The sequence below is a fragment of the Semicossyphus pulcher genome, unplaced genomic scaffold (assembly GCF_022749685.1).
Source record: "Semicossyphus pulcher isolate SPU_LCO1_2020_fin unplaced genomic scaffold, fSemPul1.0.p SCAF_14, whole genome shotgun sequence".
In the NCBI taxonomy this organism is placed as follows: domain Eukaryota; kingdom Metazoa; phylum Chordata; class Actinopteri; order Labriformes; family Labridae; genus Semicossyphus; species Semicossyphus pulcher.
In genome coordinates, this window is record NW_027211648.1 from 21,991,043 (window position 1) to 22,010,267 (window position 19,225).

General features: G+C 39.1%; 2 protein-coding genes across 2 annotated transcripts in view; one reads left to right on the top strand and one right to left on the bottom strand.

The window, feature by feature from the left end:
• Positions 1 to 19,225, top strand: part of syt14a (synaptotagmin XIVa) — a 58,764-nt gene that overhangs the window by 11,095 nt on the left and 28,444 nt on the right. The gene's annotated exons all lie outside the window — the stretch shown is intronic.
• Positions 13,881 to 14,777, bottom strand: LOC138590949 (uncharacterized; the record flags this gene model as incomplete). Its single annotated transcript, XM_069661394.1, has 1 exon — positions 13,881 to 14,777. A coding segment is annotated over one exon (897 nt), but the record flags the coding sequence as incomplete, so codon positions are not given.

Genomic DNA, 19,225 nt, shown 5'->3' on the forward strand with positions numbered 1-19,225 from the left:
ATTTGAGTTTGAATTAACTGTAATAAAAGGCCTGGGTTGGGGGGCAGACACAGTCTCTATAACATTAACATTGTGGAAGATCTTTTGTAACCACAGCCATCAGACTTTGTAATTCTTTAGTAAATGGTAGAAGCACTTTGAGATTCCTTAAATATAAAGTGCAATACAAATAATAATAATAATAATAATAATAATAATAATAATAATGATAATAATACATTTTATTATTATTAGAGATGCCAGACAAGTGAATTTCCCTTTGGGGAGCAATAACGTTATTGTTATTGTTAATAGTAGGCAACAAACAGTAACATGTCATTTTCAGCTGCCAAAAAGTGATTGTGGCTTGTCTATGCCCCGAAATAACTTGATCTAAATTTATAGTCATGATCATTTCCAGCAATCAAATATACTTTCTTACCACACAACCATATAAAAGTAAGAAAATAACACTTCATGTGTCATCTTCCTTGTTTCAGTGGACAAATGCACATTATAAATCTACAAGAACATATTTTTAAGTATTGCTTTCTTGTGCATCCCACAGATCCCAAAGACATTATAATATCCATAAAGTCAGAACTCAAAGACACTAAGGATATACCATTAAAGGCATTCCCATTAACCATAGGATCTAAATTTTCAGTGGGGTATTAAAGATCTCACTGGCATGCTTTGCAAATATGGTTTTCCTCTCTACGTATTAGAGGCCTCTTGGGGAAGCTCTTGTGCCACAGTGGGCAAATGCAATACTGGGTCTTACAGAGTAAAGGCTAAACCTTCTTTGATTTCCCATCATTGCACCTGCGCTTCTCGTCTGTAAATGCAAGAACTGGTGTTACTCTGAACACTGCATTCTGCACCTGCAATGATGGTAATAACTGTATAATTTCTACAAGTACTGTAACTTGCACTGTTGAAGTGTCCCACCGTAACCGTAACCTAAGACTCCAGGGCTTGGAAATATAAAGGCTTGTATCAGACTTCACAGAGTTCTCTTCGGAGCCACATAGTGTTTATTACAATTTTTCAGTTGCCTGAAAATAATTAGATTTTTTTATATTTTAAATTACCTTACCTTCATTTAAATGTTAATTAGGAGTTAAGATTGTTAAAGTCGAGATGAAAAGGCATTTCGAGAGTATCTAGCTTCCGTATAGTGACGTTTTTCCGAGTGAAACAGGACGTGCAGGCAGGACATATCATAAGAGGGATTTGATTTGATCATTGAGAAGTGGGCGTAGACAGACGTTCTCCACAGCGCAGTAGCTAGCTAACTGACTGAGCGTTCTTGGTGCTCGGCTTGGTGCATAAATTTCCTTGAACCAATCAACCCCAGTTGTCCCACCCTCACATGTGCAATAACACTTCTCGGCTCGCGATCAATCTTCCTTTCCGAGTCTGAGCTTACTCGTGTCCACATACCCTGACAGCTCTGCACATACCTGTTGCAATTACCTACCTAACGATCGCCTTTTTCCCCATCATGCCTGTGTGTGCTGTCCCCGGGTGCACATCTACCATTTGAGGTGACAGCATGTCATTCTTTTATTTTGTAAATGCAGAGAAGCAGCAGTGCTTCCACTACATACATTTAGTGAATTGTTGCAGCCGCTGCTTCAGAAGTTGTAATTAAACGACTCTTTGGAGATTTCCGCTTCAAATCAACGATCGTCCATCCCCTCCTCATTGAGGAAGAGCACTGAAACAGTGAACTTGCGAAGTCTTGGCAACCACATAAACAACAGCGGGACCAGTTTACGTCTAACGGCAAAAGAGGGTCCACTCTCCATCGCTGACATCGGCATACATATGCAGTTCTAATATGCAATGTAAACAATCCACGTGCCTATATGAGCTGTGCGCTCAATATCAAACTTTCAGCTCCCTGGCAATCTCCCTCCAGCAAGCTGCACAATATCATACTGAAATGAGGAGATATTGTCGATTCCACTCAGTATGTCCCTACTGTAAGTACATTGATTGTCGCGGTTTATAAAGCTTATAAAAGGTGACATTTGTCATTTGCTACATCATTAATAAAGTCCCTTGTGCACACACGGCTTACATGCTGTTAGAACTAAATTGCGAGATAAAATATGTAACTTTTGTGACTTAATTAAACAGACTGCTGATGAAGACAGTCAACACAGCAGACAGAGAGACAGACAGAAAGAGGGGGCGGGGGGTGATCGGGGCCAGTAGCGGTGCAGAGAGCAGAGGTGCAGGTGTGTAGAGTGACTGAAGCAAAGTGGTCAGATTAAAGTAATTTGTGAATTAAAACTTAATGAGGTGAAGAAGAGAGTACAATTAAACTGTGGAAGGAAGAAATAACCATTTAGAAAGAGGGTAAGTCTACATGCCAATTGCTTCTCACAGAAATCTTTGATATATGAGATGAATTGAAATCAATTGATTAAAAAGCCTGTAATTAATTAGAATAATTTTTTTAATCACAGCAATAGTTTTGATATGATGTGCACATGCGCACATACCTGGGTGGTACAACAAACCCTCTACCCTGCTACTGAAAGTCCTAGAGGACTGCTTTCCCATGCGCCATTGTTGTGTCAATAGTTGCCATGAGAACTTGGACAGGTGGACCCCGGCAGGTGTCAATCAACATGGGATCTGCCACGCCTACACAGTCCTGAGATTTTTTCGTGGTTCTGAACATTTATTTTCACTCAGATTTTTGTGGATGCTTTATAACACACTCAACTCTGATATCATATATGCATTTTTGCCGCCCATATAAATTCCTTTATTAATTACGATAAAAGTTCAAATAAAATGGACCGTTTTGTTTAAATTGTTTTTTTCGTTTTTTAAATGTTTGATTCTGAGTGACAAAAAGGTTCCGTACTTCCGTTTGCTGGTTCTTGATCAAAAATGATGAATGATATACGAGACGTTTTCCCTTTTTTGTTTTTGTTTTCAATAGTAAAAAAGGAACTGCCCGAACGTACACGGACCCACCTCACGATTCGATACATATCGCAATACATTGTAATAGGGATGTCCAGATCCCAATCTCAACAATCAGATCGGAGCCAATCTGGGCATTTTTTTAACTCATCTGAGATTGGCAAAACATCTTACCCCAATCATGTATGTCAGCTGTCGTAAGCTTAGCACAATTTGAAGCAGAACACAAATGCGTAAGTAACTTATTAGCATTAGCAACTCTGTGGCTAAAATGACAGAGTGTGGAAATATTTTAAACTAAAAGACAAAAACAACAGCCACTTGGAAGATATGCAATACTATCGTTTCACGAGGCGGTAGCAGTAGAGCTGCGTTCAATACTACCAATTTGATACATTAAAAAAAATGTCATTTTTATTTCATTCAAAAAAAAAAGTTTTCTGACCTTCGTCTCCTTTGGTCCATAACTTGCTACTTTCAAAGATAATTTTTTTGGCCTTCGGCTTTATTTACAGGACAGCTGAACATAGACAGGAAATGTTGGGAGTAGAGAGTGGGGGATGATATGCACCAAATGATCGGCAGGCCGGGAGTCGAACCTGCGATCAGTGCGACGAGGACTGTAGCCTCTGTACATGGGGTGCCTGCTCTACCAACTGAGCTAAACAGCACCCTCATAACTTGCTACTTTAAAGCTATTTTCATATGAATGAATAGCTATAGCTACATACAGGCAAATACGTTTTTTTTTTTACCAAAGAAATACCCCACAGCATTTGGCTCACTTTGCCCCATAGCCACCATTTTGGCAAAATAACTTTGCAATTGAGATAAAACCTTTGGCTAAATAATTTAAACGTTTAATCCCAGTTACTTTGTTTTTTGCGGAGCCGCAGAGTGGCCATAGAAAAAATAAATGAATAAAACGAGTGCACATTTTACTATCCCGTGCGCACGAGGTAGTAAAAGGTGCGCTCGTTTTATTATTGCTATTTAATAAATGCTATTTCGCGCACCTCCATTCTGTGCTGCGCACAGCTCCTCTCTCATAGATGAGGAGCTGAATGGGGAGGGGGCACGTCTCACCAGTTTATTATGAAGTCTTTAAGACATTATAGTACAGGCTTTCCAAGGCTTAACCCCGGCACACTTTCACCACAAGATGGTCTAGACGATGCGGATGAATGTCTGTACAGTCATATTTTCACTTGCACCTTTTTGGCTCTTACTAGCCTGTCAACATCAAAAACTAGTTTCTGAGCAGTGGAGATTTGCATTATGTCACTGAGATGTCCCTGCATCAGCCGAAGGTTTCACTCGCGTAATTACCTGCTCGCATTAATACGTTGTCCCAAACATACAGACTATCTTTGATGCAAATGCTCTCCATCTTTTGATAAAGTAATGTCAAACGATCAGACGTATTCCTCCTTTAACGGTGCGCTACACTGCAGTTTGATCAGCTCCAGCTGGAGTTCTTCTGGCGCGCGTGCGTAATCCCTCTCTCTGGCTGAGTGAAGACAGTAAATCGACTTTTAAACGTATGAGCCCTGACAGTGTGTTCTTGTACGTGTCCATACTTTCGTAATCCACAGGTAAAGATATTACACAGGGGAAGTGGACACATTGTTGTGCTGGGACAGCTGCGTCTCCCACAGAATCAATTTAATTTTGAAAGCACGAACGCTGTCATATTGCTCTGTGACAGGTTTGTTGCAGTCCTGCATGTTAACATTCAACACATTAAAACATTTTACATTTACATTAAAAAACAGCAAACAGCAAAACTTCATGTAAGGATGGGTTTGTTTTTCCTTTTTGTTTTTCAATTTTCCTGTCATTGCTTACTTTAGACTACCGACAAGATAAAGGATAATCAAAGAAATTGTTACTTAAAAATGTTGTTTATTTTTTGCATGTGTATATACATAAATATATACATACTGTATGCGTGTTGACAGATATATACATATCCTGTTTTTCCTTTTTTTAAATTGAAAAAAATTCTATCCACTGTACTTTTGGTTTAAACATCTTTATGTGGATGTACATGATGCCATGAATACGAATTAACATACGGGCTGCCAAATTGTAAATATTTATTTTGTTATTGGTTATTGTCTTACTGTCTTAAAAAGTGGTTCCAAATAAAATAAAATAAATGTTTGCCTGTCTCTGTTATCCTTGTTAAGCCGTTATGGTCATGGTGCTAAGAAGCAAAGACACAAGATTTCTGGCTGCTGACTGAACTGCACCATGGCCCTAAATCAAATCAGGATGTTACGTTAACATTAACATTTTTTTCTGACCATTTTCAATTAAAATGGAAACATCTTGCCTTAAATGTAGGATACAATTTGTCTGCAAACTATTGCAACTAACTCCTATTTTAGATTTCACTTTTTTCTTAGTCACGTTACATTTCAAATGATCATTTTGCATTTTAAATTTGCTTTTACCCATTTCCTATTTCTTTTTAAGTTTAATTATGATTATTCCTGGTAGTGTAGTAAAATATTAGTCTTTTTAATTTATTCTCTTTTAATTTTGTATGGGGACTTTATATTTTTATTATTACCCAAAATATCCTCCATAGAAAATCAGTTAAAGAAGGTTTCATCAAAGGCATGACCAAAAATATTGACTAATTATAGTTAAAATAAAAACTAGTTCTAAAGTAATAATTTACAATAAGCTGCCCCCTGCTGTTTTCATCATTTGTTTCTTTCTTGTTAGCTAGCTGGTTTCCTTAACTCTAATGTTGTGATGGGAGATGAAACTGCAACATCAGAATTGACAGAATTGATCGCCGATTCCTGATTGGTTGATATTGTGGCACACAAAAGAGCAAACTATTCATTTTTGTTTGTTTGCTTCGCTTTTAATTTCTTGACAAAATGATCCGATGTCTCTATGGAAATTAACATGGAGCCTCATTCATATGGGTTACTTTTGTGTCTTTATTATGCAATCAAACATAATAGTTTAGAGAACAAAACTTTCCACACTGCAATCAAAATTTTTTTTTATAGCAAGTAAAATAAATTTGTGATTGAAACATATAAATGCAAATCAAAATCTTTTCGTTTGCAAATCCAAAATATTATTTTTTGCAAACCTAAAAGTTTTACTTTTGAAACCAAAAGTTTTGCAAATTGTTGAGCTGAAGCTCGTGGGCAGGACCTACGCTGAAAGACGTAAAACACATCTCTATTGGCCAGTCTTGATCGGAGTGACAGCTTGACAACATCCACTTTAAACAAGAGAGTGAGTTTAGAAGACAGAGGGAGCAGAGAAAATCAGAGAGGGGTCTGGCTGCAGACCTGCAGTCACAATCCAGTTCCGTTGCAGGCTCCACTGTCAGGTGCGGAAAATGGACGCAAGACATCACAAATTAAAATCTGGTAGACCCTTCTGGTTTAACAGGACAGGCAATGCATGCAAAAAATTACAAAATAAAATTGTGTAGATACTTCTGGTTTTAGCGTTTAGTTATTTATATGCTTCAGTTGTTCTACTATGAGGCTGGCTAACAGTAGGCCTATCATATTTACACTTGCTCTTGATGTATTCTGTTAAAACGGGAGATAAATGGGAGAGAGTGACATAAATACAAAAAATAAAGCTTGTTTAGTCTGCAGTTGGAGCTTAAGGCTCTCTTCTCTTTATGAAAAAACACACTTCTCATTCAGAATTTACCTTTGAAAAAATTACAATTAGTACCTAGTTTATGTGGTGTCAGCACTGTTTACCTCTCATTATCTGTTGCTGCTCTCTCTTCTCTCTTTTCAATCATCTGCTGATGTTTTTCTCCTCTCTTTGTTTTTCATCAGCAAGTGTCTGTCTGAATGAATTGCATAAAAGCATGCTGTGTGATCCCACAATAATGGCATGCTTAATAAACAATAGCAACTACAATCATGATGAAGATAAATGTACATAATCTTATTAGTCAACATTTTTTGGGAGGTTACTTCAACTTCTTACCCTTACTACTGTTTTGTAACAATCAGGAGAGAATGAGTTGTGTTTTTCCTGCAAGAATATTTCTCCTCTGCTCCTGCTGTAACTTGTGTTGGGGGTACGTAGTGAGTGAGTGGATACGCAAGAGAGAGAGATCTGCAAAGTGACGCTGAATCGAATGGAGCAGAGGGAAGGGTTACGGAAGTTGACAAACTTGTTCGAGGTTTTCACGCCAGTTGCATTACTGCCACCCTCTGTCTAGTACAACCACAGGAAATGGAGACGCTTGCTTTTGATGATAGCAAAGAACAGCAATGTAGTGCAAGCAGAGTATGTAACATAAGTTGGAGATGCACAGAATAAAGCAGTTAAAAAAATTGTCTCTCTGGTGCCTTGACGAACACAGCAGGTTCGAGGGGCTACAAGTCTAGCTGCCACCTAATTAGCTCAGCCTGTTGTTTTGACGCTATGCTTGTTTTTAGTTTTGGATTCCTCTACTGTTTGTCTGCACTTGTTGACTTAACCCCAAAGCTCTCTTCTAACCCAGAAATTAACTTTGAATAAAGCAGCTTCACATAAAAACCTATGTCCCTCAAACACTTTTAAGCAGACACAAAAAAAATGTTCTAAACACAAAATTTGGCTGTAAAACTAGATAATTAAGGAATGAAATAAAGTTCTGTTATTTATTCGTTGAAAGAGGCAACACCAAAATCCCTGCCATACAGAGTTTCAATTTCGATTTTTTCAATTTATTCAAAGGATAGCCCCTTGAGATACAGCATCTCATTTTCGAGGGGGTCCTATAAACACAAATACAAAATTATAAAACATGTACAAACAAACTAACAAAAAAAAATACTATACCAACATACACAGCAGTTCAGACATTTTGCTCACCCTCACCCTCACTCACCCACACCCCACCCCTCAGCTTTGTACAAGCAGAATTTTTACAATAAATACAGTGACCTGGATTGTTACACAAAGCACACACAGATCAAAAGCATGAACAATTTGTTTTAAGATAAGAAAATAAAGATGTCCTGATTATTCCAGTCAAATGGAGCTTTGTATTGAAATGAGCGGGGACCAACTTCTTTGAGAATTCTTGGGACAAAGAAAAAGGGATATTGCATATGTCTGAGTGAATGTGAAGATCTATATGGAACCAGAAACTGTTTTGAATAGGAGGGGCAGTTAAAATGGACACACCTGAAAATGAACCGAACCCAGTGGACTTGCCGTCTAGATTTAGGCTGCAGCCAATAAAGTGATTCATACATGAAACAATGGTGAGTTCTGTATGGGCACCTCAAGATAAATCTACACAGGGAATTATAAACAACATTAAGGGGCTTAAGATTAGTGTCTGAGGTGTTCTGGTAAACAATATCAACATAATCAATAATTGGTAAAATCAACTGAGAAATGATTCTTTTTCTGACTTGAAATGTAAAACAATTAATTGAGCGATAAAGTGAATTCAGACAGCCATATGCTTTTTTAGTAATAAAATCAATGTGGGGTTTAAAGGAGAGTTCAGGGTCAAGAGTTCAGAGTTAGTAGTATATAGCTGTTCATTTTTAAGTCTTAAGAGTATTGGATCAATTGTCAGTATCAGCCTTTCAATTGGGTTCAATGCGGACTCCTGCTAAAACAGTTCAACATATGAGGAAAAACTGGTGGGCATCATCATCGAGCCCATGCTAATTCTAAAAAGCAACAGAAAAAGAAGTAATTGCTATCTTTTTCACCACATTCAGTTTCAATTTTCAATCAGTTTTATTCCTTTGGCATTATCTGCATTTTAGCAAGTGCTGTCTGTCCTCTGCTGACTCGTGCTACATGCTTTTGTTTGATATACTTGTTTGATATTGATCGCTCAAACTGGAAGTAGTTTTGACCCCGCCATATTAAGAGCCGTCCCAAAGCTCTTATCATTGCTTAGATAATCGAGTGGCAAATTCTGAGGAGCGATGAGCGAGGATACGCGAGAGCAGCCTTCACAGAAGTCATTTACTGGCAGACATGCCCCCTTACAGTCTAGTAGGAAGGTAGGGTCCATGCACCACATGGATATGTTTTTCTTTCTTAGTTTTTTGTAATTCTCATGGTGTCTAGTAAACTAATTTTGATGTTCCCAACTCGAAATATTGTCCCAAGGGTCCGTTTGGCAGCCATTTTTGCAGCCATATTCAATTTCTGACAAGATTATTTGCATGAGGAATTTATTGAGAGTGTTATTATCATGATTTGAACAACTTTGGTGAATTAAAACTTGAAAAATATGAAAAGGTGAGATTAACTTCCACTAAAAATCTTGTACCCCATTTTTTGTTTCGACTAAAAAGAACAATGACAACTTGCTTGTTTAGTCCCTCTCTCTCTCTCTCTCTCTCTCTCTCTCAATATATATATATATCGAGATGTCTCATGATAACAGTCATGACAGTGATGATGACAGAGATGATGACAAATATGACGACAAATATGACAGTGATGATGAGAGAGATGACGACAGTGATGGCGACCAAGATGTCTTTGCTGCACGGTGCTGAGCTCTTAGGTATTAGTTGGGCGCACATTGATGGATCTCAACTTCATGCACAAATCGATGATGAGTAGGGAGAGGAGGGGGCCGCTTTATTGTCAAGTCCAGACTCAAAATATGTCTACTAGTTTAACTGTAATACAGCTTCATTTTTTTAAATGATTGCGCAACAGCAGCTCCTCCCAATAATAATCCCCGTCATGTGTAACAGCTCCAGACCATCTGCCCCTGTCTGTGCCTGTGTGCCGGGGGTTGAGGCTTGCATAGCCCTGAACTGATTGGTCTCCCGATTTTAATAATAATGAAAATATATTATTGACAGAAACTTTTTTTGGGCACACAAAAGATGGAATTGTCGCCATGATCACTGTAAACTCAAAGCCTGACAGCCCGTATAATAATGCATCGCAGTTACCACCAACTCTCTGCTGGTGGTAATAATTTCACTCTAACTAGGTGGTGCTGTTAGCGTGTTAAGGCTGTTTGCTCTGCAGCGCACTTTGGGTTGCATTCCACCCGCTGCATGTGCCTGGAGAATGAGGCAGAGTCTTTTTGTGTCATTTGCACAGGTTTAGAGGGCACAAAAGCCGCTCAATCCTTTAGTGTAATGAAACGTCACATATTGATTCAATGAGCAACGATACAACGTCATCGATGCAAAATGCAGATATCAATCCATATCGCTATCCGCCATCTTATGTGCACCTATATTTTGAAATAGTGCTTCCCACTCAACAATACATGACAACAATGCAAACAGATAGTTGCAGGCAGCCATTGAAGATATTTGCTCCCCTCTGGGGAATAAATCAGCAGTGTGGACAGCAGCTTTGGTTTATTTAATTTTGTAACATTTTATTTTATACTTCTTTTTTATTTCCATGTTTTTCAGACCACATTTTTTTTGTTGCTTTTTGTGAGTTGATAATATATATGTAATGGATTATGTTAATGGCCATATATTGTCTCATATCGATCGCAGGCCACAGAACTGAAATTAATCGAAATCGTATCATAGCAAACTTTGACATCGGCAAATAACGTATCGTTGTTTAAAGAATTTATATATTATTGTATCGCGATGAAACTTGCAATTTACACCCCTAATACCCAATAATAGAATTGTAAGGCTGCTGCACATCTGAAGGCATTCACTGCTGAGAGAAGAATGAAGGGGGTATCTTGGAAACAGTGTGGTCTTGTGGCCCTGTCCTCTCCTCTTCCCTCATTGACTTGCTGGAGAAAACAGCTAAGGAGGTAGAGGAGAGTGAAGAAGAGGAAGAGGAGCAAGAGATTGACCATGAGGATCTTCTACATTTTTCTTGTTATTTTGACTTATTCAACTATTTTTCTCAAATCACTGTCAATTTTAGTTTATTCAAGGGTTTGCGTGGATTATACTTTGCAAGATTTTTAGTGTAAATTTTACAGACTTTTTTTTGTTTACATTTTATAGTTTTAATATAACAAACTTGTTAAAACCATGGTAACACTCTCAGTCAATTCCTCATGCCAAAATTACACAGAATGGGGTTATTTGTCTCTGTATGATGTCTAGCTCAAAAGTTATGTAGATTTTCAATTTTCGTCAGAAATCCAAGCTGAAAAATGGCTGCCAAACAGACCCTCAGGACATTATTCGAGTTGGGAACATCAAAATTTGTTTACTAGACACCTTGAGGATGGGTTGCAGGGGGACCCTATCTTCCTCCTAGACTATTAGTGGATATCAGTTATTGATGGACGCTGCAGCTGTTCATATCACACAGATGGGAAATGTCAACACATTACCAGAGATTCATACCGTTGAGAGGATGATGTCGGAACTTAAAAATGGTACAAAAGGGTGCCTTGAAACCAACTATAAACAATGTCAGTGTTAAGAGTTGCTATTTGACTACCAGGGATCGTATTTAGAATATTTAGAAATATAGAGCATAACTTCTGATTAAATAAACACCAGTGTATAACTGCCAATTTGATTTATTTTCGGAGTCACCGTCTAAATAAAAATCAGTTAATTACTGGTCTGAACATCAAAAGTAGCAATAATGTTATTAATTTGTATTACATTTGATTTTAAAAAGTGGGTTATATCATTAACTTTTGGCCTAATAAATAGCTTTCAGTGTTCACGAGACTCCATAAAAGTATTTGGGTTTACTAAACAATGAATTTGCAATCAGATTATCAGTAATTTTAAATGCAAATAATGAATAAATAATATAAAAGCATAGTGCTGGTAAGAAAGGTCTGTTCAAAGCAGCACAGAGTGCGAGTTGTTCTTCATGTGCAGGTGTTTGCTTAACAGGTAACAGGATACAGAGAGACAACTCTGTTACTGTGTGTTTTATTAGAATGAATACAGTGCACGTTTACAGACACAAACAGCTGTTAAAGCCGAATGACAGCAGATCCAGAGGTGATCAGCTAACACCATCATCAGAAAGGGACGTCACTTCAGGTAACACTTCGAAGCAAAGGACGTCTTGCGTCTCTTAATAGTATTTCCTTCTTTCCTCTTTCCTTGCTTTGTTTCCTCACCTCTCTCCATGCATCCTGAGTGGGAGAAACTAAAATGCAAAGAAAAGACACAAGTTAGGATGTATGGATTTAAATTGTCACCTCTTTGATCTCCTCTCCTCCTTCGTCTACCTCCCTTACTTTCACTTTCATTTTCCTTCAATAAGAACTCCTATGTTTTCAACCAAGAGGCTTGAACGAGAAGAACCATCTTTTCACTTAACTCATTGAGTCTCAATGTAAGAAACTCCTAATGAGTGTAAACGTTCACCATACATAGGAGTGACCTGTTGGTGGCTATAAAACATCAGCTATAACATGTAGAGGCAGAAAGTAAAAGAGCAGAATCACAGATGCAGACAGTAAATAAAGCAGCTAGCCTAGCTTGTGTTAAATCCCAAACACATTGTTTGTATTAGTACAAATAACATTACATGGTACCAGGACAGGGTAAACTTCGTCGAGAGAAAGAAGCAACACAAAATTAATCCATTGAAACTTACTGAAAATGTGGATGCAAATTGGAGGACTTCAAACAGCAGTTCCCGTTTTCTGCGGCTGTAGGAGCACACAATAAGTCAGATGCTATAAAAAATTGCCAGACTGCTTACCGTTGTCGGCACAGAAGCTTTCAATACTTTTGTGTTTGCTCAACCAGAGAACAAAGATAAGTTTGATGTGGTCCTAGAAATGTTCAACGAGCACTAGCTCTCGAAAAAGAATGAACCATATGAAAGGTATGTCTTTCACTCACCTCTGCAGCTACAGGGAGAATCATTTTTGAACTTTCTCACAGACCTCAAGCTAAAGGCACAGTCTTGTAACTATAATGATCTCATAGACTCTATGATAAGAGATAGTGTAGTGTTTGGGATAAATGATAAGAAGATCAGAAATTATTGAGAGAAATAGAACTCATGTTGGCAGATGCTTTAAAAATATGCCAGGCAAGTAAGCTAGCATGTATTGACATTTGATGAGTCTGCACACTGAGCAGTGAGCAAAGATATCAATCAATCAATCAAATTTTATTTGTATAGCGCCAGATCATAACCAGGGTTATCTCGAGACACTTTACAGAAAGAGCAGGTCTAGACCGACTCTTTGTTAAGTTATTCAAAGAGAGGCCCAACATCAATCCACCATGAGTAGCACTTAGCAATTCGGCACATTGGCAAGGAAAAACTTCCTTTTAACAGGCAGAAACCTCGAGCAGAACCAGACTCATGTTGAACAGCCATCTGCCTCGACTGGATGGGCCGAAAATGGGATAGAAGGAGATGCAGGATAGAGACGGGCAAAGAGAGCAACAACAACATATGTTCTTGTTACCACAACAACATATGTCCTTGTTACATGAACAACAACAGACACATACTTATGGTTACAATGCCAATAATAGTGGTAGACTAGGGTGAAGATTGGCTAAATAAATAAATAAATAAATAAATAAATTAGCGAGAGAAGCAGAGTAATGATAAAGGCTGAGGTAATCGTAATTGTAACAGTTGAAGTCAACAGGTCTACTATTAGCATTAGCAGCAACAATAATGATACTATGGGGAAGGCTGATGTTAGTAGTTGTTGCAGTCGAGCAGGTCCACAGCAGCAGGTGGTCTGCAGCAACGATCCTCAGGAACCTTCAAGACAAGGGAGCACAAGAACTCCCGGGAAGATATGTGGTTAGTAATGTTAATGGGACCAGAAAATACAGAGTTAATGAGCTGCATTAATATGACAGATAGAGAGAGAGAGAGAGTCAGAGAGAGAGGAAGAGAGAGAGAGAGAGAGAGAGAGAGAGAGTCAGAGAGAGAGAGAGAGAGAGAGAGAGAGAAGCTTGGTGTGTCAGATCCCCCCGGCAGTCTAAACCTATAGCAGCATAACTATGGGCTAGTCCAAGCCTGAGCCAGCCCTAACTATAAGCTTTATCAAAGAGGAAAGTTTTAAGTCTACTCTTAAAAGAAGAGAGGGTGTCTGCCTCCCGGACCTTGACTGGTAGATTGTTCCAGAGGAGGGGGGCCTGGTAATTGAAGGCTCTACCTCCAACACTACTCTTAGAGACTTTAGGTACCACAAGCAGGCCTGCATCCTGGGAGCGCAATGTTCTAGAGGGGTAATATGGCACTATGAGCTCTTTAAGATATGATGGTGCCTGACCATTAAGAGCTTTGTAAGTAAGAAGAAGGATTTTAAATTCTATTCTATATTTTACAGGAAGCCAGTGCAGAGAGGCTAATACAGGAGAGATGTGCTCTCTCTTCCTAGTTCTTGTCAGCACACGTGCTGCAGCATTTTGTACCAGCTGCAGAGTTTTTAGTGACTTATTAGGGCAGCCTGATAGTAACGAGTTACAATAATCCAACCTGGAAGTAACGAATGCATGGACTAGTTTTTCTGCATCGTTTTGAGACAAGATGTGTCTGATTTTTGCTATGTTGCGAAGATGAAAGAAGGCTGTCCTTGATATTTGTTTTATGTGGGAGATGAAGGACATATCCTGATCAAATAGAACTCCCAGATTCCTAACAGTAGTGCTGGATGCCAGGCTGATGCCATCTAGGGCAGCTATATCATTAGAGAAAGAGTCTCTAAGGTGTTTTGGGCCGAGCACAATAACTTCAGTTTTGTCTGAATTAAGTAGCAGAAAGTTTCTAGTCATCCAGATCTTTATGTCCTTAAGGCATGCTTCTAGTTTAGATAGCTGATTGGTTTCATCTGGCTTCTTAGATAAGTATAATTGAGTATCATCTGCATAACAATGAAAATTAATGGAGTGTTTCCTCATGATATTACCCAGAGGAAGCATATATAAGGTAAAAAGAATCGGTCCGAGCACAGAACCTTGTGGAACTCCATGACTAACTTTGGTTTGCATAGAGGACACAACATGAACATTAACAAACTGAGATCGATCTGATAGATAAGATTTAAACCAACTTAGTGCAGATCCTGTAATGCCAATTAAATGTTCTAATCTCTGTAACAGGATGTGATGGTCTATCGTGTCGAAAGCGGCACTAAGATCTAACAGGACGAGTACAGAGAGAAGTCCTCTGTCTGAAGCAGTAAGTAGATCATTTGAAACTCGCACAAGGGCTGTCTCAGTGCTATGGTGGACTCTAAATCCTGACTGAAAGTCCTCAAATAAACTGTTGTTATGAAGAAAGTCACATAATTGATTAGCGACTGCTTTCTCAAGGATCTTTGAGATAAAAGGAAGGTTAGATATAGGTCTATAGTTAGCTAAGGTGCCTGAATCTAGGGTAGGCTTTTTAAGAAGTGGCTTAATTACAGCTAGTTTAAAAGACTGGGGTACATAGCCCGTCGATAAAGACATATTGATCATATCTAGTAAAGAAGTGCTAATTGAGGGAAAGACTTCCTTAAGCAGCTTGGTTGGAATCGGGTCTAAAAGACAGGTTGATGGTTTAGACGAAGAGCGATAGCGAGACAGTAAATGCTTTGTCAGTAAAGGAAAGCAAAGGAGCAACTTCAAGGATAAAAATGAGATATTTGATTGCAAACCAAGACAGTGTCCTGCTTAAAGCAGAACATCTGCAAAACAGACCAAAGATAGAAGAAAAGACATAAATCATCATTTTCTGTTTCTTCCACTACATGAACCTTGAGTAAAACATTTTTCATGGAGATGTCACGTGATGAAAATAAATGCACACAGGATACTGTTCAGACTGTAAGTACTGGAGAGATGACAAATTAATTGCACCACTGCTAGTCAATGACATTTATGCCATTTAAGATATACACTGGGGTTAAAGCTGATTTAATTACTGAGACATTACTATACACCTACAGCTCAAGAGTGATGCCAAGCCTGTAGTGTGTGCCCCAAAAAAAGTGCCAGGACCGCTCCAAGCTGGCTTAAAAAACTATCTGGGCAGCATGACACAACTGGGTCATCACTGAGCGGATAGAAGAGCCCACTGACTGGGTTAACTCATTATTTGTCATGAAGAAATGTAGTGAGTTAAGAATCTGCCTTGATCCCAAAGATCTTAAGGCCCTGGAAACCCAAATCCACAAAATCCTTCTCACTATGCAATTTAAAGTCTTATGTACATACTTGTAAGCATGTTAAAAGTTTTAGAAATGACTTTTAATCCAAACTGGAGTAACTTCCCTGACGCTGGGGTTAAATTAGGCGTGGTCAGTGAAGATATTTATGTCGTCATACATTTTCTCGAACGAATCGTGAAATAATCAACAGCAGTTGCCCCTCCCTCACAGGTGCAATAACACTTCTGGGCTCGCTATCAATCCCTCTCTCTGAGTCTGCGCTAACTCGTGTCCACACACCTTGAACATCTCTGCGCATACCTGTTGCAGTTACCTACCTAACGATCGCCTTTTTCCCCCATCATGCCTGTGTGTGCTGTCCCCGGGTGCACATCCACCATCTGAGATGACAACTTGTCATTCTTTATTTTCTAAATGCGGCGGACTTGGAGAAGCAGCAGTGTTTCCGCCACATACATTTAATGAATTGTTGCAGCCGCTGCTTCAGAAGTTGTAATTGAACGACTCTTTGGAGAAATCAACGATCGTCTATCCTCTCCTCATTGAGGAAGAGCACTGAAACAGTGAACTTGTGAAGTCTTGGCAACCACATAAACAACAGCGGAACCAGTTTACTTCTAACGGCAAAAGAGGGTCCACCCCGCATCACTGACATCGGCATACATACGCAGTTCTAATACACAGTGTAAACAATCCACGTGCCCATATCAGCTGTGCGCTCAGTATCAAACTTTCAGCTCCCTGGCGATCTCCCTCCAGCAAGCTGCACAATATCATACTGAAATGAGGAGATATTGTCTGTCTAACTCCGTACGTCCAAATAAAAAAATACATTGAAAAAAGCTTATAAAAGGAGATGTCATTTGGTAACGATCGATTGTTTAGATCGCTACGTCATTAATAACGTCCTAGGTGCACACGCGACTCACGTGCTGTGAGAACTGAATTGCGAAAGAGAAAATATGTAACTTTTGTGACTTAATTAAACAGACTGCTGATGAAGACAGTCTACACAGCAGACAGAGAGACAGACAGTAGCGGGGGCGGGGGGGGTTGAGCGGGGCCAGTAGTGGTGCAGGGAGCAGAGGTGCAGGTGTGCTGGGGGACTGAAGCAAAGTGGTCAGATTAAAGTAGTTTGTGAATTAAAACTTCATGAGGTGAAGAAGAAAGTACAATTCAAGTGTGGAAGTAAGAAATAACCATCTAGAAAGAGGGTAAGTCTACATGTTATGTGCTTCTCACAGAAATCATTGATATATGAGATTAATTGAAATCAATTAATTACAAAGCCTGTAATTAATTAGATTCATTTTTTTAATCACCTGACAGCAATAGTTTTGATATGATGTGCACATGCGCACATACCTGGGTGGTACAACACCATCTACCCTGCTGCTGAAAAAAATCCTAGAGGAAACACTGCTTTCCCATGCGCCATTGTTGTGTTGACAGTTGCCATGAGAACTCGGACAGGCGGACCCCGGCAGGTGTCAATCAACACGGGAGCTGCCACGCCTACACAGTCCTGAGAAATTGTCTGCACAGCCAAACGAGCTGTTTTTCAAGAAGATTTTCTCGTGGTTCTGAATGTTTATTTTCCCTCAGATTTTTGTGGATGCTTTATGACACACTCACAACTGATAGCATATATGCATTTTTGCTATTTCAAACTGAGTTTCCAGGGGCTTTAATGAGAATGTAAACAGAGAACACTACCAAATCCCATAACGTGAAGAGATACTTGTGAGATAGCAGTTGCGAAATATTTCAGCAAACTGGAGGGGTTTTGGCAGCTAATGTTGGACCCAGAAAACAGTAAGGAGATATAGTGACTTGGTGATCTGGGGGAGTTCATGTCAGAACGTCAGAAAACTCCTACAGAGAATCTAAGAGAGTGGACTAAAACTAAACAAAAAGAAATGTCATTTTGGGGTCACAGAAATGACCTTTTTGGGAGATAAGATCTCAGGAGAAAGGGTTGAACCTGATCAGTCAAAAGTGCAAGCTATACTTGACACGCCTCCTCCCACTGACAGAAAAGAAGTCCTAATACAGCTTCCAACACTCAAAAGATGGGTTAGGAGCTGAAGACAAATTGCAGCCGGTGGCATACACACTAAGTATGGCAAGCCGTTTTAACATTTAATAGCTAGACTGGATATGTATTGCAGATATCTGTAATTCAATTCCTCCTAGTCAAAAAGAACATTTCAGATATCCACAATGACATTCTTCCTATCCACAATTGTCATTTCAGATATCCACAACACCATTCTTCCTAGGACAAATGACGTCACTTTTGCCATTCATGTGTATTGGGCTTTCAATTTCAGATATCCACAATTACATTCTGGATATCTAGAATGAACATTCTGGATATCTGCAATAGAATTCTTACTAGGAAAAACTCCCATTTCAGATATCTTCAATCCAATTGTTACTAGTCATAATTTTCATTTCAGATATCCAAAATGAAAAACTATTCCAGATATCCAGAATGTAATTTTTAATATCCAAAATGTCATTATGGATATCCACAATTCGTATTATGACTAGTAAAAATGTAATTTCAGATATCTACGATTAGGATTATGACTAGAAACAATACAATTGCAGATATCCATAAAAGTATTGTTGATATCTGTTGACGGGTAGACAGGACGCCATTTTATGAAATGAAAATTATGACTAACCCTATACAAATAAAATTTGATTTGATTGATTAATTGCAGCCGCTAATGGCACCATAAATCGCGCATCATTTTCCCCAGCAATCTGCTCCATCTGAAGGCCGGATTCACAAAGCAAATTGCACTAATGATATTTAAGCGCAAACACGTCCATAGAGTTTCACAGATCCGTGCAGTTTGCTCTTGTTTTGTGTCTGATTGTGAAGAGGAGCTGTCAGCACCTCCACTCTTTGCTGTGCGGTGCTGCGGTCTCAGGCATTAGTGGAGTGCACACTGACGGATCTCAACTCCATCCACAGATTGATGATGAGCAGGGCGAGGAGGGGGCAGCTTTCAGTGGAGACAGTGGAGATTGTAAGCTCTAGGTTGTCGACTGCACCAGGTCGGCAGATGGTTTATCTCCCACCTGAAGGCGGACTCATCCCCACCAGAGATGAGTCCAATGAGGGAGTCTGGAAACTTCAGGCGCTTGATGGACTGATGACTTGAGGTGCAGCATTCACACTTTGCATTTCAGTGCGTCTCCAAA